General features: G+C 36.2%; 1 protein-coding gene across 9 annotated transcripts in view; it reads right to left on the bottom strand.

Annotated features, from left to right (window-relative positions):
• The window catches only part of FAM184A (family with sequence similarity 184 member A), a 78,852-nt gene that overhangs the window by 18,922 nt on the left and 41,476 nt on the right, over window positions 1–18,454 (bottom strand). For 6 of the 9 annotated variants that reach the window (XR_010372216.1, XM_064447392.1, XM_064447397.1 and 3 more), the window contains exons 6-10: window positions 17,982–18,104; window positions 14,034–14,195; window positions 12,017–12,142; window positions 11,685–11,831; window positions 411–452 (exon numbers count right to left, since the gene is read on the bottom strand). Coding sequence is in view for 8 of the 9 variants with exons in the window: in XM_064447392.1 (XP_064303462.1) it covers window positions 411–452; window positions 11,685–11,831; window positions 12,017–12,142; window positions 14,034–14,195; window positions 17,982–18,104 (600 nt within the window). In the remaining variant the exon portion in view is untranslated. The remainder of the gene's footprint in view (window positions 1–410; window positions 453–11,684; window positions 11,832–12,016; window positions 12,143–14,033; window positions 14,196–17,981; window positions 18,105–18,454) is intronic. The other 3 variants (XM_064447393.1, XM_064447396.1, XM_064447398.1) reach the window with 1 other exon arrangement.

The following is an 18,454-nucleotide window of genomic DNA, read 5'->3' as shown; positions in this document are numbered from 1 at the left end:
ATTGGTAAGAATTTTAAAAATAAAAAAAAATAGAAAGAATATTTTTGGCTACAATTATGATTTGCACTGCAAAACTGCAAATTATAATACAGCATCAATCTCATGCTTTGTAGAAAGCTCTGCAATACACACTTGCACTGCCCACAAGCTTGCTTGCTTTAACAATGACATAAAAATGCTGCTTATATTATGACCATGTACGTAGTGTTTGATGTCCAATGATGCACACATGTACACAGATGAATGGATGCAGTACACAAGCTTTTGATAACTAGCGGCAAACGTTCTCCTCTCAAATATTACCACGTCTGCTATTTCATAGGCTAAAGCTCTAAAGCAGTACTAGAGCATATGCAGATTTATTAGTCCAAACATGCCCTGTTTACAAACTGTAAGTGCAAATCACTTACATTGCTGATAGATTTATGCAAAGCTTCACCGAGACAGTGCCGCTATGAAGAAAAGATCACAGGAATAAAGGGAAACATTCAGAAATCAACTAAGTAAAAGAAAAAGGGATAAGGAAGGGAGAGTAAAACATAGAGCATTAATTATAATTTGATCAGGGAAAAATAAGTTGAAAACTATCTGGAAAAAAATATGACTTAATAAACTACTGAACACAGAACAGGATGATGCATTTTCCTGTGTTATGTTTTGGACATACAGGACTCTTCAACATAATTTTATTATATACTTATATATTATGCAGCTGAGCACTTCTAAAATTAACCAACGGTTTTCTCTCCTCCTTTATGGCAAATAATTTTGGGAAGAAATAATGAATTACACCAATTTGCATTACTATTAGAAAAGATGTTACATAAGGACGCAATCAACAGTCAGCTGTTTCTCTGAAATACCACAAGCATATTAAACACATCATATTAAAGATCAAATTTCACCGCTAAAGGGCAGAAAATGAGTTTAGTCTGTAATGAAGACATCTTCATATTAAAATACTTCTCTTATTTTTCTTAAAATTCAGAACAAGGTGGGTACATAGAACACCCTTCCTGAAAGTCTCCAGCAAAAAATGACTTAATGTACCACTTATACCAGTATTGATTGCTAATGAAAAGCAAAAAATAAAAACATATTGCCAAGTAAATGCTCCATATGAAATATTATTGATTATACAAATCATATACATCATTCATATATATATTAAAAAGCCTGTGTGTTTTTATATATATGTATATATATAAATGGTGTAGATAGGCGCACACACATGCACACAACAGTCATCAGAAACTAAGTGAGAGCAATTTCAAATCCAGCATGACCAATCTCCCCTTTGGCACGGGTCAGTCAAGATGATGGCTTTCTCCAGGAGACAAGAGGTATTTTGACACGAGCTTGGAAGCCTATAGTTGGGATCTTTTAGATAATACGTTGTCAAAACATAAAAAGAAATTATTATTCATTCTCCTGAACCTACAAAAAGGCACAATATAAAAATACGTTATTGTGGAATATCCAAAATTACTGTATTAAAATTTTAAGGGAGTTACAAGCAACAATTTTCTATGCAAGGATGTACCACCAGGAGGCATCATACTCCAGCGCACAAGACAACAAACTGGCATCCAACAGCTCCGATTTCAACACCGGATTTTGACAGTGCCAATCTGAACAAATCCACCTATTTCTCTTGTGCTTCCTTTCCCATCTGTCTGGTTTGTTTAGGGGGGAAGCTGTTAAGAGAAGGAATGAACTCTTGCTAAATAAAGGTTCCATTTCTAGAGTGTTTGGGACTTAATTTTGATGAGCATATCTAGCCACCGCTGTAGTACAACTAAGAAGCATTTAGATTTTAGAACTGAAGCAGAAGGTTTAATAATGTTCTACTCTGAAAAGAAATTCCATGTAAAATATACTTTTGCGAGGCTGTATCTGAGGTCTACCCTATTAAAAATGCCATGTAAGAAACAAGAGTTGCCCCTGCTGCTTGCAGAATAACAGATTTCTTTCACCAAGAAACAAACTGCTCTTGCTTTGCTTTGAAACTGATCTTATAACGAAAAGTACTAAGATGGGCTAACGGTTTTAATACATGTGATTTTACCAAATTTAAAAGCTTTCCAGAGATCTAGAGAACAGTTGGAATTAAAATGAACTTTTGGTAAAGGTTCTCTACTAAAACTTTCCAGCTGAGTTCAGTATTTATATTTGTCACAATTTCTTAGGCTCCCTCACTCAAAGCAATCTATCTGCAACCCACATTTCTGAACTGTAAAATGAGAACAGTTATTATCTTGTGCAAAAAAAATAACTATTAAATGCTCAGATCTTCTTGGCAAAAAAGACATCCATGCACAGAGAAAAAAAAAGTTATTTTTTAATAAAGCTGAACTTATATATTTGACATTCCTATGGGTTCTAAAAAGACACACAGCAATGTTGAATATACAGTAAATAGAGCTTATCGATTTTTAACAAAACTTGAAATACACAAGTACCTTATAAATCTGGAAGTCTAAGTATTGTATCACTATTCAAAAGCATTTAATTACAGGACAGCTAGCTAAACATTAGTCCTGGAAAAAAGACTGGAAAATATGATTTAGGAGTCAATCAAGAAAATCTTCAAGTATGAAAATAAGATGATTTTCAGTCACCGTAACAATGGAATAAAGACCTGCTAAAGAAAACCTGATTTCTTGCTTTGACAACACTACAAACTTGGGCAATAAATACTCCTGTACAGAAAGAACATTTAGGAGGACTTTTAAATGGTCTTCAATTTATTATCACATGAGATTCTGATCAAAGCATGCGCTTACACAATATTATTAAAGGATACTTTAAAAGATTAAAACCAACTTACTTTATCTCAAAAACAGCTAGTGGTGAAGCACCACTGAAATCAAACAGTTATTCACTAGGATGAATACTAAACCTGACCACAATTTATTACTTTCATCCTTTATTAGATAGAAAATATTCTCATATAATACATAGATGATAGAATAGCAAATTAGAATTATATAGGCTAGTCAGCTGGCATAGGGGCTGATTCCAGCAAAATGTGTAGCAATATAATCAGATGCAGCTCCATATTGAAACGTTTGCAAGACACATTCAGAATGAAGAACTCCAAAATCAGTCTGGTTGAAGTATATTAAGAAATTCCATAAAAATTCAAAACATCCTCAGGACTATTTCCACAGCAAGGTCGATGATCTGGGGAAAAAGCGATGAGAACCAAAAAGAATGCAGGCATAATTATTACTTGCTGTATTTCTATGATGGGGAGAAGCGATGAGAAAAAAAGAGGGAGGACATGTGTTTAATAATAACTCTATTTCTACAGGTTGGAATTCAGGATTATTGGTTTGTGATATTATTGTGCTACAGGAAACCTTTGTTCAATTCTCTTTGAAATCAGGCTTCACTGATATATGAAGTACAAATGAATTAACATTTCTTGGGTGTATAGGAACTTCTGAAAGCCCATCTTTATTCACTGCATATGTATTAGCTATCCTGCTTTTACTTATTTTGCCGTCTCATTCTTCAGTAGAAGTATTTTCTTCTCCACCCTCAGCATATGCACAGCTAAGCCTCAGATGTAACCAAGAGAACTTCCTCATGACCCAGAGGAACAGCAAAGAGGTTGCTGCAACTTAGAACCCACTGATGATTGCGGGCTACTCAGCAGGACCGAAAAATATTACACTCAACGCACTGGGAAAGATCTGTGTTCCCACCTCTATTTCAATATCTCTCCTAAAAGAGCTGAGTTTCCAATTTATTTGGGCCAATTTGTGTTGTAGTAAAGCACAGATTGAGAGATTTCGAACTATTCAAGCTTTGGGTTTGCTTGCTGTAATGAACAGTTGTTTGTGTTCCCATCACAATGACTGTCACATGGGCCATACTTGGTGATCAAATGGTGTCATTTTCCTCAAGAAGGAAATTTACCACACCACTGACATTTTCACATTTTTATTCAGTTGCATTGCTTTCTGCAAGACATTAGCTTATTGGATGCATGGAAGTTCTCTCATTTCATTGCTTCCCTTGGCTAAAAATTACTTTCAGCCAGCTTACAGAGGCTTGACACTGAATTTCAGCATCAGTCTTCACGTCACCCAAAGATCAGTTATGGAACACTTTCACATTGATATGTCAATGTCAAGTTGTGTCAATATCTGACTTCAGTATACAGTTTACTGAATTTTCAAAATACTGCTGGCAACAAGAATTCTTGTGTAATGCCCAAGACCCTAACTGGGGAAGGTCCAACCTTTATCTGTTGTATCAAAGGAGATCTAGATTGCTATGCAGTCTTTGCCTCATTTTAAGAATGACCTCCAATAGACGCTGCTGATCTTTCTGAAGAAGAAAACCTATGTGCATCCATCAGCTGTTCGTAAAAGAAACTAGTTTCTGAGATGCCTACTAAAGAAGCTGAAGGGACCTTTGGCGTAAGTCCATTTTATCCAGCTAACAAGAACAACTGCCCCAAAACTCTCCCTCGAGATACATCTTTGGTTTGAAGAGAAAGATGGATTTGTCAGCAGATGTACTGTCTCTTGCTGTGCAGTGCTTACGCGACACAACTCTGCAGAGATTTGGAAAGCAGCTGTTTCCTACTACAACGTTTTGTACTTGGCTTGAGGCTTGTGACATGCTAGGAATGTGAGAGCTGCATCAAAGCTTGCCCTCTCTGACTGGTAAGAAAAAGCAGCATCCCTCTCTCTCAAAACCCAACAGTTTTCTATTGCGGAAAATGAAGTATATTTAAGGCATTCTGAAAAGTGTAACTATCTCTGGGATCTAATCGGTCCTGATTTGCCCCTGTTTTCGTAGCAACCCTGAGAGAATGTGCTGTGTCCAGGCTATCACGAGGTGGAGTACTCTCCTATTGCTTTAAAAAGATAGAGCTCTTTTCCAGTTGTAGGAGTCTATCAAACTGCTAGGCAAAATGCCTAGGTATTTTGACATATTTTCACCTGTTTGGATTTTGGATTATATGCTTTTAATCTGACAAACTGTAGGTTCAATGGTCAGGGAAAGACAGGATCATTTGAATCTCCTGATAATTTTTGAAGTTTTGGGAATGGTACTAGAACTTAATTTCATTTTACCTATTTGTCATAATGCTGTCAGGATTTTAAAGACTATATATGCATCTTGGCTGATCCTTCCTGGAGCACAGAGGTATCTGCCAATAAGTGCCCTTAATGTAGAATTTTATTAATCTGCTGAAGCTCAGACAAATTTTGCCCCACCTAATCTTATTCCTCCCTGGGTCCACTGTTTTCATTGGTTTTGAACCTATGCAAAAGCGACTTGAACAAAGAGGCTACAGGTAATGTTTTAAAACTAGATTCTTCCCAGGGTCTTTATCTTACATTTAAGGGAAAAACAGAGAGATATAGGTTAAAAATGTTATTTGGGGGATGGTATTACTGTTGGGTTTGGCTTAGATTTCTATTTACCAGTTTTGGAAGTGTAAACTTAGAAGAGAGTTTAATTTGGTATTCGGAGCTGACTCATGCATTATTAATTACATACATATTAAGAATTTTATGTTCTTTTCATCGACAGGTAGAATTAGAGATTCTTTCACTCTCCTCCTGATTTACTAACTCAAACACTGCCAAACAAGACCTTGTACCATTAAATTCCAATTAGAAGTCTATGATCAAATGGACAAGTTTCTTTGGATACGAAGATGCTGTAATTTCAAACATCAGCCTAGATGTATTTTTAAATTTAAACACAACACCATCAGAGAAAATAATTAAATGCAGAAGAAACCAAAAGAGATGAAAAAGAAGTCCAGTAACATGTTTATTCTTAAACAGAGCAACAAGCTAACATTTGTAGTATTCCTACTGTATCCCACTGAAAAAACTTTTAAAACTGATTTGTTCTGTTGATTTTGTTTGTATTGCTGAGTAGCTCTTAATTGTGAATGGTCTTTAATGAATTTCCTCTGTTACATTCAGGATCTTTTAAACACAGAGTAAAGCAATGACAGCGCAGTACAGCCTGAAAAAAGCTCAGAAACTAAAAGCTCAGAAAAAGAGACAGTGCAGCTGAATGTTAGGCATTTGTTCCCATGTTTGAGATAAAACCCCAATGACCAATGTGGATAGAACAAATGCATCAACCAATCTTCAGGATCACACCTCTGCATAGAACAGGGAGCCCAGAACACGGGGGATTCTTTACTGAGAAGTACACTCGGTCATGAAACAGGGGGAAGCACCCTCAAGAGATGCCCATCTGAGGGCTGCCATGATTCTGGATTACAGGACTATTCACACGCTCATGTACAATAGTGTTTGACTTCCTTAAAGCATAGGCTTCCCACTTAGAATACAGGAGTACCGGTTCTTCTAGATCAGTGGTGACTGGCAGGATGTTTACGGGCACTGGATCTAGGCAGAAGCTCTCAAAGCTCCCCTGATTCTCTGTGAGGCCTGCAGGAGTTGTGGCACAGCCCCATTAAGACCTCAGTTTTGAGAGCTGTAGTCGCTTCTGCAAAGTTTCCAAGAGATGCAGAAAGTGGCGCCCCTTTGGAAAAGCAACAAATATCTATAGATGAAAGAAGAGACATAAAACATTACTCTGAACTGCATTCCAGGTGCCCTATGCTCTTTGCTCCCTCTTTGGTATGATTTCTTTTAAAATTCTTCCAGATTTCAGCATTTCAGATTTTTACGTGCTTTTTAAATCTTGCTCAAAATCCTCTACCATCCACTAGATGTCATGGTAGCCTTACTAGTATTATCAAATGCAAGAATAACCAAAGAGAATTAGGATCGAGGAGTTACTTAAAATTTACTTCCTCTCTGCTTCTGACAGACAAGCCTTTACACAGTGTGTTCAGGACAATATCAAGTGATGGGAAGCAGAGTAAAATGATTCTGTGCTGAAAATTAATCTCCCTTCTTTCAGGAAACTGATATCAGGTATGTGCAGGTTATTTCCTGTAGAAATTTCCAGCACCCATTTGACAGCAAATCTTCTAAAGCAAAGATTACCCAGGCTGTGGAACAGGCCAGTAATCTTTGTGCTGGGGAAAGAAAGTAGCTTTTCTCCGATTCTGCTAACATGCATGCACATCAGCTCTGTGATAAGCACCTCCACATAGGCAAATGAAGATGGATCAATAACTGCCCTCTGGTAGAAGCCTGGTCAATGGTCATTTACAGGTGTGCACAGGAGCTCTGTGACTCTTCTACAAACTCCTCTTCACGAACAAGAGTATACTCAGTGGCTGGGGTTTTAAGATTGAGTTTGAAATTTTCTGAAAACTACAATTTGAATAATGTCTACATCAGAAAGAAGTATTTACATTTTGATGTAAATCAAAGTTTCTCTTACTTACTTTGACAGTTTAAAAAGGAACACACCATCACAGAAACAAACTCTGAATAGGGAACTTCTAAGGCTTTTTTTATTTTTTTTTCTTTCCAAAAAAGGAGAGAATCTTTGCAGCAGGAAAAATAAATATCCGCTACCAAAGTGTAGGTAGTATGCTTTTGTCCATTCTCACTGTACTACTTCTAGTATTTCCATTAATAGAAGATGGTATCTTCATGTGTGAAAAGTTGACAAAGTCCGAAAGAAGAACGTCACACTAATACTTGGTCACATAATAGTATGAAGCTACATGAGAACGGATTTTTTTCAGAACTCAGTTTTTCTGGCACCAGTCAGCAGTATTCCAAGATAGGCAAACCCTGTGTTGCATTTTTCTACAGTTTAACTATACTGTGTCACTTCTCTCCATTAATTTAAACCTGTTTTTCAACACTTTGCTTACATAACCATTCCTATACTTCAAGTTAGGTGCTACACTTCTCTGTAGCTTGTTTTTAAATCAAATCTGAGATGCATCAATACATATTAGAAAGTTATGTATCTGTAGGAGAATATATGATAACCTTATGAATCAACACTATTTCCCATATTAAAAAGCATGTTATTTTCACTAGTTTGCACTGTACATGATACTTACCTCGCTTTTGTCTAGAAATGATTTCTTAAATTACACACACACCCCAATAATTCATGTTCATTACATCTTTCTGTAATGCCTTATACTGCAACATGATGAGCACTTAATTTCTGAGTCAACCTTTCTGTACAGCATTTATACAACTACGTGGTGAAGCTCTAGATACTTTCTCAACATAAACAGCACGCGTAGACCACATTTTTCGCCAAGTTAGTTTAGAAATTATTTAGCAGATACCTCGCTCTTGTATTATCTTGATAAAACATTGTACAGTACTGCTGGTATAGACCAGACCAATACTTTCAGGTATAAAAATCTGAATTGCAGAAAAAAAACCCAACAGTTGGATCTCTGCTCTCTTCCTAATTCTTACACAGACTTCATATCTTCCAAATGGGTTTTAAATGCATCTTCCCACTAATGAAGACTGGGGCTGGGTATAACAAAGTAACATTTTTACACTCCTACTGCAGTATCCCAGCCTGTTCGAGGTCAGTGTAGCTGAAAGAAGACAGGTATGAGCAGATACCCTTTTGATGAACTGAAATTTGAATTCTTCCCAATGGTGGCGGGGGGTGTGTGGGGTGTGGGTGTGGGTGTGTGTGTAACAGCAGAAGAATCTCACTTTTGTTGCTGTCTCCAGTCTGTTTAAACTACAGTCTTATTGCCCGTTTACAGATTGCCAAGCACAGCTAGTCTTCTTGCACTAACTCTCGTAGCTTCACAGCGGGCCCAATGCAGTTTCCACTCAGAATAGCATCATTCTTGATTAACACAACTAAAGTGTATAGTAATCTTTGCAGTATGAAACACATACCACAAATTTTCCACACTCTTCCATAAAGGAAATACTGTCTTTGATTTTCATCTATGATGAAATGACTAGATCTGTAGATGAGGGTAGAACAGTGGATATTTGTGATCGTGACTTCAGCAAGATTTTTAACATCCTTGTATCTTATTGTATCACAATTCAGATGGGTGGGCTACCAGATAGATGAGACTGGCCGGATTATCAAGCTGAAAGAGTAGCAGTTAATGGTTCACTCTATCTGAAAGCTTGTTACATGTAGAATTCTGAAGGTGTCTGTTCCAGGGCCTATTCATTTTAGTACTCAATCAATGATCTGGAGGAGGAGACAGATAGTACATAGAGTTTATGGATGACACCAAAATGGAAAGAATAGAAGGTGGAGCAAGGCACAGTGGAGGGGACACAATACATTGAAAGGTAGGGCTGCCAATTAGGGGGGCCTATACAGGTTATAGGTATGGGCTGACAGGAGCCTCATGAAACTCAACGAGGACAAATGCAAAGTCCTTTACATGAGATGGACTAAACCCCTGCACTGGTTCATACTGGGTTACAGATCTGCTCCACATAATCTAATTAACAATAGGTTAAACATGAATCAGCAGTGTGGCCTGGCAGCAATAAATGCCAGCAGCATACTGGGCCGCAGGAATGACCAGTAGTTTGAGGGAAGCGATCAGTCCCTTTGACTTAGCACCTGTCACACAACACCTGGAGGGCACATTCTGTCTCCTTCTCTGGTCCATTCAGCTTTAGTTACCACAGTACAAGACAAATGTTGATAAATTTGAACATGTTCAGTGGAGAGTTACCACCAAGGTGGCTGGGACTGGAACATAAATCCTGCTGAGGTAACAAGTTTTGTTCAGTCTAAAGAGGAGGTTTTGTGGGACTTCATAGCTTTCCAGTACCTATGAGGTGGTTATGGAGAAAGTGGACCCAGCCTTGTTACAGTGGTGCACAACAGGACAATGAGAGGCAATGATCACAAACTGAAACAGAGGAGGTTCTGACTAAATATTAAAAAAAAAAAAAACCAACCCCAAACTCACGATGAGGATAATTAAGCACTAGAAGAGATTATTCAGAGAGGCTGTGGAATCTTTATCCTTGGAGGTTATTCAAGACCTGACTGGGCAAAGCCCTAAGCAACCTGGTTCAAATCCAGTGTTGACTGACTTGAGCAGGAAGTTGCACTAGATGACCTGTGAGGTCCAACCTAAGTCAGTCTATGATTCTATGATTCAGGTCAGTGTAACTCTCAGAGGATACCCTTTGTATACCGCAATCAGGAGGAACTTACTACAGACCCATTTCTCTAAGAGTTAAGTTACCCATCTTGTACGCTGTGGTCTGGAATTCTCTCTCATCCAGGTGTAATGGATAAAATGTAGATACTTACAGAGGGAAAGCTTAATTCCCTACAACCAACAATAACTTTTCAATCTTTATGAAATACCTATCCAACTCAAACACTGGTATGGAAAAGCAACAGCTGGACTAAAGAAAGAAGTGAAGACTCCCATAGTTTATTTTCTTATTAGTCCTCCAAACACACATGCTGTTATGAAACAGTACAGCTCTTTGGTAGAGTAAAAGGAACGAAGAAGAAAAAACCAAATCCAACCATTTGTATATGCAAACCACTTCCTATGTCTGCAAATTCTATAGTAAAACTCCTTACTACAGTTAGCTTCCTGAGCTTTCTGATTCCAAAATTTCTTCCATTTGCAGAAATAACATACCAATTTTCCATTCTGAAACTGTACATTAGATTTATTATGCTATTTTTAAAAGTTAGAGATAAGGAAAGTATTTTAGAAGTATACTAAAACTACAGAAGGTTTAACATATCCCTTTCAAATTGTACTTTCCCAGAGAAAACACTGTTTGTAGGTGGAAGTAAAGAGAGTAAATAAAGCTTGGGTACAGGCAGTAATTGAAACTTAAAAATCAAATGAGTCCCAGTCTTATTACATTTATGTTGTAAAAAGTAGCAGACCAAGAACTTTGAAAACCTTCAGCTTTTATGAGCTTAAGCCACAACGTTTTAAGCTTAAATTCTCTTGTCAACAAAATACCTTGTTATGTGTTCCTGTAAGAAACTGTATGATCCAGTGCATGTTCAGTTGTTAGACTTCTCAAGTTAGACAGCAAATTAAAAGCCATCCCACAATAACACCCTAAAATCACAGTCATTCAATGAGTTCCAAAATATGTTTCTCTTACTTTAAAATACATTTGTTCATTATCAGCTATTCTTTCAAACCATAGTCAATAAAACTAGTTCTATAGCATTTATGGTTTGGAAAAAGCACAAAGCAAGTACTTTCTGTGAATTATCTAACATAACTGAGTTTTTAATATGAGTTGCAATTAAAAACCTCAGTATTTATAAAAAATTATCCCAAAATAATGTTCAAAATCACTTAAGAGAAGAATAGCTGTAATAAATGTGTCATAGAAACTGAGGGACATTTTGACTTCTCGGTGATGTGTACAGTGTCGTCATTGTGAAGGTAAGGGATACCTCCAAGTCCAAACAATTAGCATTCGTAAATATTTACCATAGGATAGGTGAGCAGACAGAGAATTAAAAAAAAAATCTTATAGCAAAGAGGTGAAACTGTCAACAGCCTCCCACTTCCCCCCAAAAAAACTTTAAAGTTTTATTCACATTTAGTGCAAGAACAACATTAACGTAATTTTAAGGCATCTTCACATATTACTTGAAAAATTTGATAATACTTAGGTTTAAAAAGCATTATGCTAACAAATTTCATTTCAAAGAGAGATGCCACAACCAATTTCCTGTAGTAAGCTGGTAGAAGACCACCAGCAACTAAATTGTAATGGCCTTACAATTCTCAAAGAGACCATAGTTACCTGGTCTAAAAGATCTTCAACTTTTTTTTGCCATCCATCCCTTGCTGCATTTTTTTCACGTTCTTTCAGCTGCAACAGCTGAGTCATGGCTGCCTTCTTATCCTCTTCATGCTGAAGCCTCAGCTCTTCACGAAGCTTATTACATTCCTGTCTAAAAGCAAAGGTCAAATAACTAAAATGCAGTGGGACCTCGTGCAAGAAGTGAAAAAGAATTAAGAACTCAGTATTCATGGAAAAGCTTAGATAAAAGCAAACCCCTTCGTTTTACATTTCATTTGCCATTACATTTTCACAAAAAACATACTTCATTTCTTAAAGAAAAAAATTAATACTTGCCGAAGATTTTCTGTCCATTTTATTTCCAAGTCACGAGCCATTCTGTCAACTTTGAACTTTTCCTCTTCTCTCATAGCAGCAATCATTGCCTCATGCTGTTGTCTCTCCTGATCTAGTTCTCCCTGCAAACACAAACTTCACAATAGAGACTGATCAGCAGCAAAAAAAGTATATCAAACCTTAAATGAATGCATTTATAACAAAAATTTCAGTTACAACTGGCTCATAACACTTGAACTATAACTTTTTCAGTGTGTAATTCTTAATTACACAAAATTAACACCTAGACATCTGCTGATATTTCCTGAGGAAAAGAATTCTGAATTCCTATTTAAAAACCCCAAATTTTCCAGTAAGTCCTTCTGGAATTAATCTTTTCAAATACTGTTACACTGAATCACGGAATAATTTATGCTGGAAAGAACCTCAAAAGGTCATAAAGCCCTGGGCAGTGCACGACTAACTGCAGAATTAGAGCAGGTTGCTTAGGTTCTTGTTAAGCACGTATCGGACTTTTTTTTCTTTTTTAAAATCAGCAAATATTTATTACTTGTATTTCAAAGCTTGAGCTGTCTGGATTTGATATGAAGTTCATGTACCTTCTTTCTATTTCTTGACTGGACTAACCTGGTAGAAACAGGCTTCCAGTCTGAACACAGAAAAAAATTTAGAACTCATATACATTTCTGTTCAAATTTTACCATACAAAAATAGTACCAGGTGTGCTACCTAGAATCCATACTTACATTAATGTTTTTCAGCAGTGCTTGCTTCATTCATGAGAAGCAAACATGGCCATCTAAATTTAAATTAAGACTTTTTGAAGTGAAAGTTTTTCATTTATAGATTTTTTTAAATAGATTTTAAAATCTGTTAAGATAAATGTTATTGCTAGTAACCTGCTATATATGAATATTTAAATGTCAGAATAGGTGAAGAGAGAAGAATGCAGTAATTCATACAGATCCTTAGAGAAATTATAAAAAATACAGAGGACGTTATAAACTGTAATATGGTGCACATCTAATGACCATAGCTGAAATAAAAAAGAAAAAACCCCAAACAAACAAACAAACCAACCCACCATCACCAAAAAACCCACACCCCAATACCCTGTTTCAGGCTGTTTTTCTTAAGAAAATAACACCAGTATGAAAACAGATTCAGATAAATTTTTTTTAATGTTTGCTGCTCTACTTCAAATATTGCTGCGATCTTGTACATTGTTTACTGAAGAAAGAAAAAGGAAAGGTTATACTTAGTATTAAAGTCAATAAGCTACTGACAGATTGACAGTTCCAGTTCCATCTAAGCCAACTAAATTGGCAATGTATTTCCGCTTAGAAAAATTAATTGCTTCAATAGAATAAAGTGGTCACATTTTCTGGATGATAGTCTGCTATCTTGCAAGATATCATAACATATACCTTTGAACTATTCTTAAGAATCTTCTGAAATCCTAAATTTGAGCCTGAAATGAAAACTGTGCCCATTATTGGAAGAAAACATGGTATACATTAAAAAAATTAAAAAGGTTTCAATGAATTTTAGAGCTACTAAGCTTTGGATCTTGTTTTGCACCAAGACAGGAAACTGTCTGGAATAGCACTGATGTAACACACCTTTTTTACGTTCTCATGAAATTCTGTTAAGCCTCTGAAAAATCCAGCTCTAGATATATTTTGTATGGACATACTTTGGCAGCTACAGTTTATATCAAGCACAGAAAGATGTGCTTGCAGCAATACCCATTAAACACTAAAAGTGTTCTGAAAACAAAACAAAGAAAACCACTTCAAGAACAACCAAACAAAATAAAAACCAACCCTAAACCAATCCATCCTTGTTTTCCAGTTTTTCTCTCTCTCCTTGAAATAAAAAACTCTTTTAATGAAGCCATGTGAAGATTGTTCCAATAATGTGTACACTATACTACTTCTTGCTGTTTTAAAAACAAAACTGAAATCACTGTGACTGTACTTTGCACAATTTATTGTCCAACATTATGGTTACCTCAACACTATACAGTGAATCTGTGGTCTCTCGCAGTCTTGCTCTAGTTAATTCCAGTTCCTTCTGGAGTATTTCCTGAGCTTCTTGAAGACTGGAGATATGTCCTTCTGCAGTACCAAGGCCTTGTTCACTTTTTCGTACTAGGTCTTGCAGACGACACACCTATGACATTAATAAAACAGTTGTAATTTTAATAATTATTACTAATGGCAGCCAAGTCATCCTGGTTTCATTTTCTTCCAGTGTTTTCTAATTCCAACCTAGGCAAACTTTTATTTGCACAGCCTGTTCTCCTTTAATATCATTTAATGTTTTTGTATTAAAAAACAAATTCCTGTAATGTTTTAAAAATCAAACCAAGATTCAATTAAAGGGTTTTTACAGGTAAAAAAAGTTATCCAACCTCTATATGAAGCATTTTGTAAGGAAAAAAAGCTTACACAAAAGTTCTGAAATTACCTGTAACTTTACTGTGAGAAAGCATGTTTTATCCAAATTGAAATAATGAGAACCGGTATTTCAAAATATATAATTTATTCATTAGATTAGAATTTAACTGATCCTAAGGCATACATTTCTCTGTTTTCAGATTGCTACCTGTCCATAAATTAGCCTGTTTAAGCTCAACCTAATATCTGTAGAGTACACTGTGATGGTTTCCTTAACTGCTATGTAACAATACAAAATTTTTCTGCTTGTTTGTGCTTCAGCTCCATATCTGTAAAATTATTATATACTACTTTGCTTCAGGTAAAAATATTAGAGATTGAACATTGTTCCCCAGCTATAGGAAAGGAAAAACTTCTTCAATATGTAGGTTGGAAAAACAATAACAGGAAGCAGGGGGGACCAAAGAACACCAGCTAATGGGAACTGAAGTTTTTGCAAAGTAGTAGTCTATGCCATTCCTTTTGTGTGTTGAGATAAATTCATCCACAATGGGATGAGTGTCCCAAGAAAAGACTAACCTTTGGTTTGCAGGTATGAGCAGGTGACAGTTATAACTACTCCTTCTGTTAGTTAGGATAATTATAAACAGTATTAGCATATAAGATACACAGGTGTACACACACATGTATATATACACACAGCCCCCTCCCAGAACTCTCTGCCTCTGTGAAGTGTTTAGAAAGAAGGACTCCTCCTTTCCTCTGAGCAAGGAATCCCATATTCTCTGGCATGACAGATCACAGATGAAAACTAATGTAATCTTTAGCACTTGTCTATGTGTTCCTTTGCAAACAACTAGTAATTCCCTACAAAGTGCTACTTCCTGAATGATAATGCCAACATGAAAAACTGTCCCTGAAAACATATTGATATCCTCAAAGTGCACCACTGTCTATGTATCTCATAGTAGCACACCCCTTGCATGAAACGTGAATGGCAGTCCTGTACATCTAAAGGATATAGAATGATCATGCTGCAATGCCACTCATAGAGCTTAGGTCTGTTCTTCTGATGACAAAGCAATGCTGGAGGCTGTTTAAAATGATCCTTAGTAATATCATTGGAAATCCTTTGCATGGCCAGTCCTTAAGACTATTCTGTCAAGTGACACAAAGAGTCTTTCTAAAGCCTTTTGGCTGGTCTACAGTGAAAGGAAGCAGATCTATCAACAGCCAGTCTCATCCTGAGATATATTGAAAAAGTATCTTGACTTAACCTGAACTCTCAAAAAAAAATTCTCTGGCAAGTATATAAGATTACACTGTTCTTAAATAGCTTGGTACTAGGAGCAAGCTTAACAAGGCTTGAATCTTCCTCATCTTTCAGCTAAAATAATTGCTATCAAAAAGTCTGCCAAAAAGAGAAGAGGATGGCATAGGTTCAAATCCAGCTTTCTCAGCAGGGAAGCTAGAACCAAGCTAACATCCACAGAAAGTAAGAAATGTATGCCTACTGTTAAACAACATCTGTAACAAACAGAAAAGGAAGCAGCAGTAGAAATAAGAGCTAAGCTAAAGAGGTGCCAGACGTTTCACAGGGAAGTTTCTTCCAGGTCAGGGAAGACATTGAGAAACTCTTGTCAGTTGTCAATAGAGATCTAGGAGTAAGGTGTGCTTGCAAGTGAAGCACTTGTCTCATGTGCTTAAGATAAACATAGTAATAAAACACCTCTGTACTACACAGAGTGGATTTACAGACCACCCTGAATTTATTGCCTTATACTTCCTCTCATTGTCTCAATATGCAAAATACACTGTATTATGTTTATCCTGGTGTAAGAACACATATAAGTTCAATTACTAAATAGCATCTGGCCCTAATTCATTATTTAAGTTTATGTTAGTTATCTATTCTCTAGTTATGCCACCGTTTTCTTAATTCAGTGTGCTGATGAATTTTCCAAGCCTGAACTTGATAGCATTTAGATAATGCAAACTCATTCTTAAGACATTTGAAGTTATTTTCTTCAAAGAAGGAGCAAATTTTACTCACGAACCCTGGAGAAGTCGATAAAGAGTAACTAAAAACCTAGAGTGTTGAATGACAACAGAACAATAGCGCTCTCCTCAAACAGAGGAGTTAAAGTTAAAAGAAATAACAAAACTTTCTGTAATTTTGAAAGGAAAAATAAACCTGTGCATGATTTTGTTAACATAGGTAACAAATACATCACATTTTCATTAATTTGAATGTAGGTAAGCACACTTAAGAGAGGAAGAGCAGTTCCAGCTTCAATTTACACCTTCTGCACAGTCTGAAGTACCAGCAAAGGTGCTGACAATTATCAGGAGGAAGTACAGTCTCCTATTTGGCAGGTACTCACAACTGACTGATCAGCAGCGCTGCTGAGCTCTGAAGATAATAGGTTCAGCTGCTCTGGTAGTATGTTTTTATCTGGGGTATCTAGATACATATGTATATACACACACGGACATACACACATATATATAACACCTGGTAGGTACTACTCTGAAAGTATATACTTTCAGAATATATACTTTAATATATAATAATTTAATACAGTAACATGTATATTAATATAGCAATGTACTGGTATATTAATAATATTTCAATATATAATATTTTAACATAGGAATGTATACCTAATAATAACAATAATAAGCAGCATATACTTTCAGAAGGGCAATCTTTCCCATTTGTTAAAGACAACCAGTTTTGTTCTAAAGCAAGTTTAACACTTGTGTGAATTGCAAGCCACCAGAATTAGACAAACACCTGCTACCGCCACAGAACTTGTACGGTATAGAAAATGGTAATACAAAAGTACCACTGCAAAAGAGTACTTAAATTCATGCTTAAGTCTTATACACACTGAAGTCACATGTATGGCCTGTTGAACAGGCTGATGAATTTTCTTGAAACAGGGCAAGAGTTTCAGACAAGAATGGATTGATGGTTTTGTTTAAAAATATTATATCATGAAAAGGTGGTGATTTCAAACTCAAAAAATTGGAACTGTATTGAGATGTGATACGTTTAATGTTGACTGCATATATCAAAACATGGCAAATAATTCGGGTCTTACTGTAAGTATTTCATGTCATCTTTCGATGGAAATACATGAAGATCATCTGCCAGTCAGGAAGCTGACCAGAGTTTACAGTATGTTAATTGTAAACAAATAGGGGTTTAAAAACAGTTAATTTTCCCCTTGTCTCCTGACATACTTTGTGTAGATGTCTGTGTACCTAATAAGAAAATAAGCAGAGTTAAAACAAAAAAGGCTGTTTACATCAACTGTTTTGTACCTCAATCTCTTCTGCTTTGTTAAATCTTGCAAGGACAATAATATCAGCACTCAGAAGCAGTCAAGTAACTTATGTTTGAAGAATACTCCACTTTAAACAGAAGTAAGGCACAAAACAGACTGAACAGTATAGTCCTAACTCTGTACTGGACACAAACACGAGATCATTATTGCTGAAATGTGGTCTAGTGCACAGGAGGGTTAGCTGATACAATTAAGTTAACCCTTGCCTCCTGATTGGCAGAAGTCAGTTTTGTTGTCAGCTCCTCCTTCAGGTTTTCCAGCTGCTGTCGGAGCTGATTCTTATCATCCTCCAAACGCAGTTTCTCCTTCTCAAACTGCTGCTCCAACTCCTTCAGAAATAAGGATGGAAGAAACATTAAATGCTTGCCATACGGTCATCGCAAAGTACAGGTGCACACATCAAAATTATTCCACCTGGCATAAGTATTCCTGATCTCAACCAAGAATTGTCCTTTCCTTAAAGTGTTTCCTTAAAGCGAACATTTTTTTTCCTTTTACAATGGATGCCTTATTTATTTAGTTCATTTTCAAATCTAACATGCCTAATTAATCACAAAACAAATGCAAACAGGACTTTCTTCTCAATTACTAGTTTCACTTTGCAACTTAATTATCAAAATAATTAAAACTATATCTACTTTCACAGTTTTTCAATCTGAGTTGACAGAATGAAGACGTT

The sequence above is a fragment of the Phalacrocorax carbo genome, chromosome 3 (genome assembly GCF_963921805.1).
Source record: "Phalacrocorax carbo chromosome 3, bPhaCar2.1, whole genome shotgun sequence".
NCBI lineage: Eukaryota > Metazoa > Chordata > Aves > Suliformes > Phalacrocoracidae > Phalacrocorax > Phalacrocorax carbo.
Note: the sequence above shows the minus strand (reverse complement) of the source record. Positions and strands in the feature narration are given on the sequence as shown.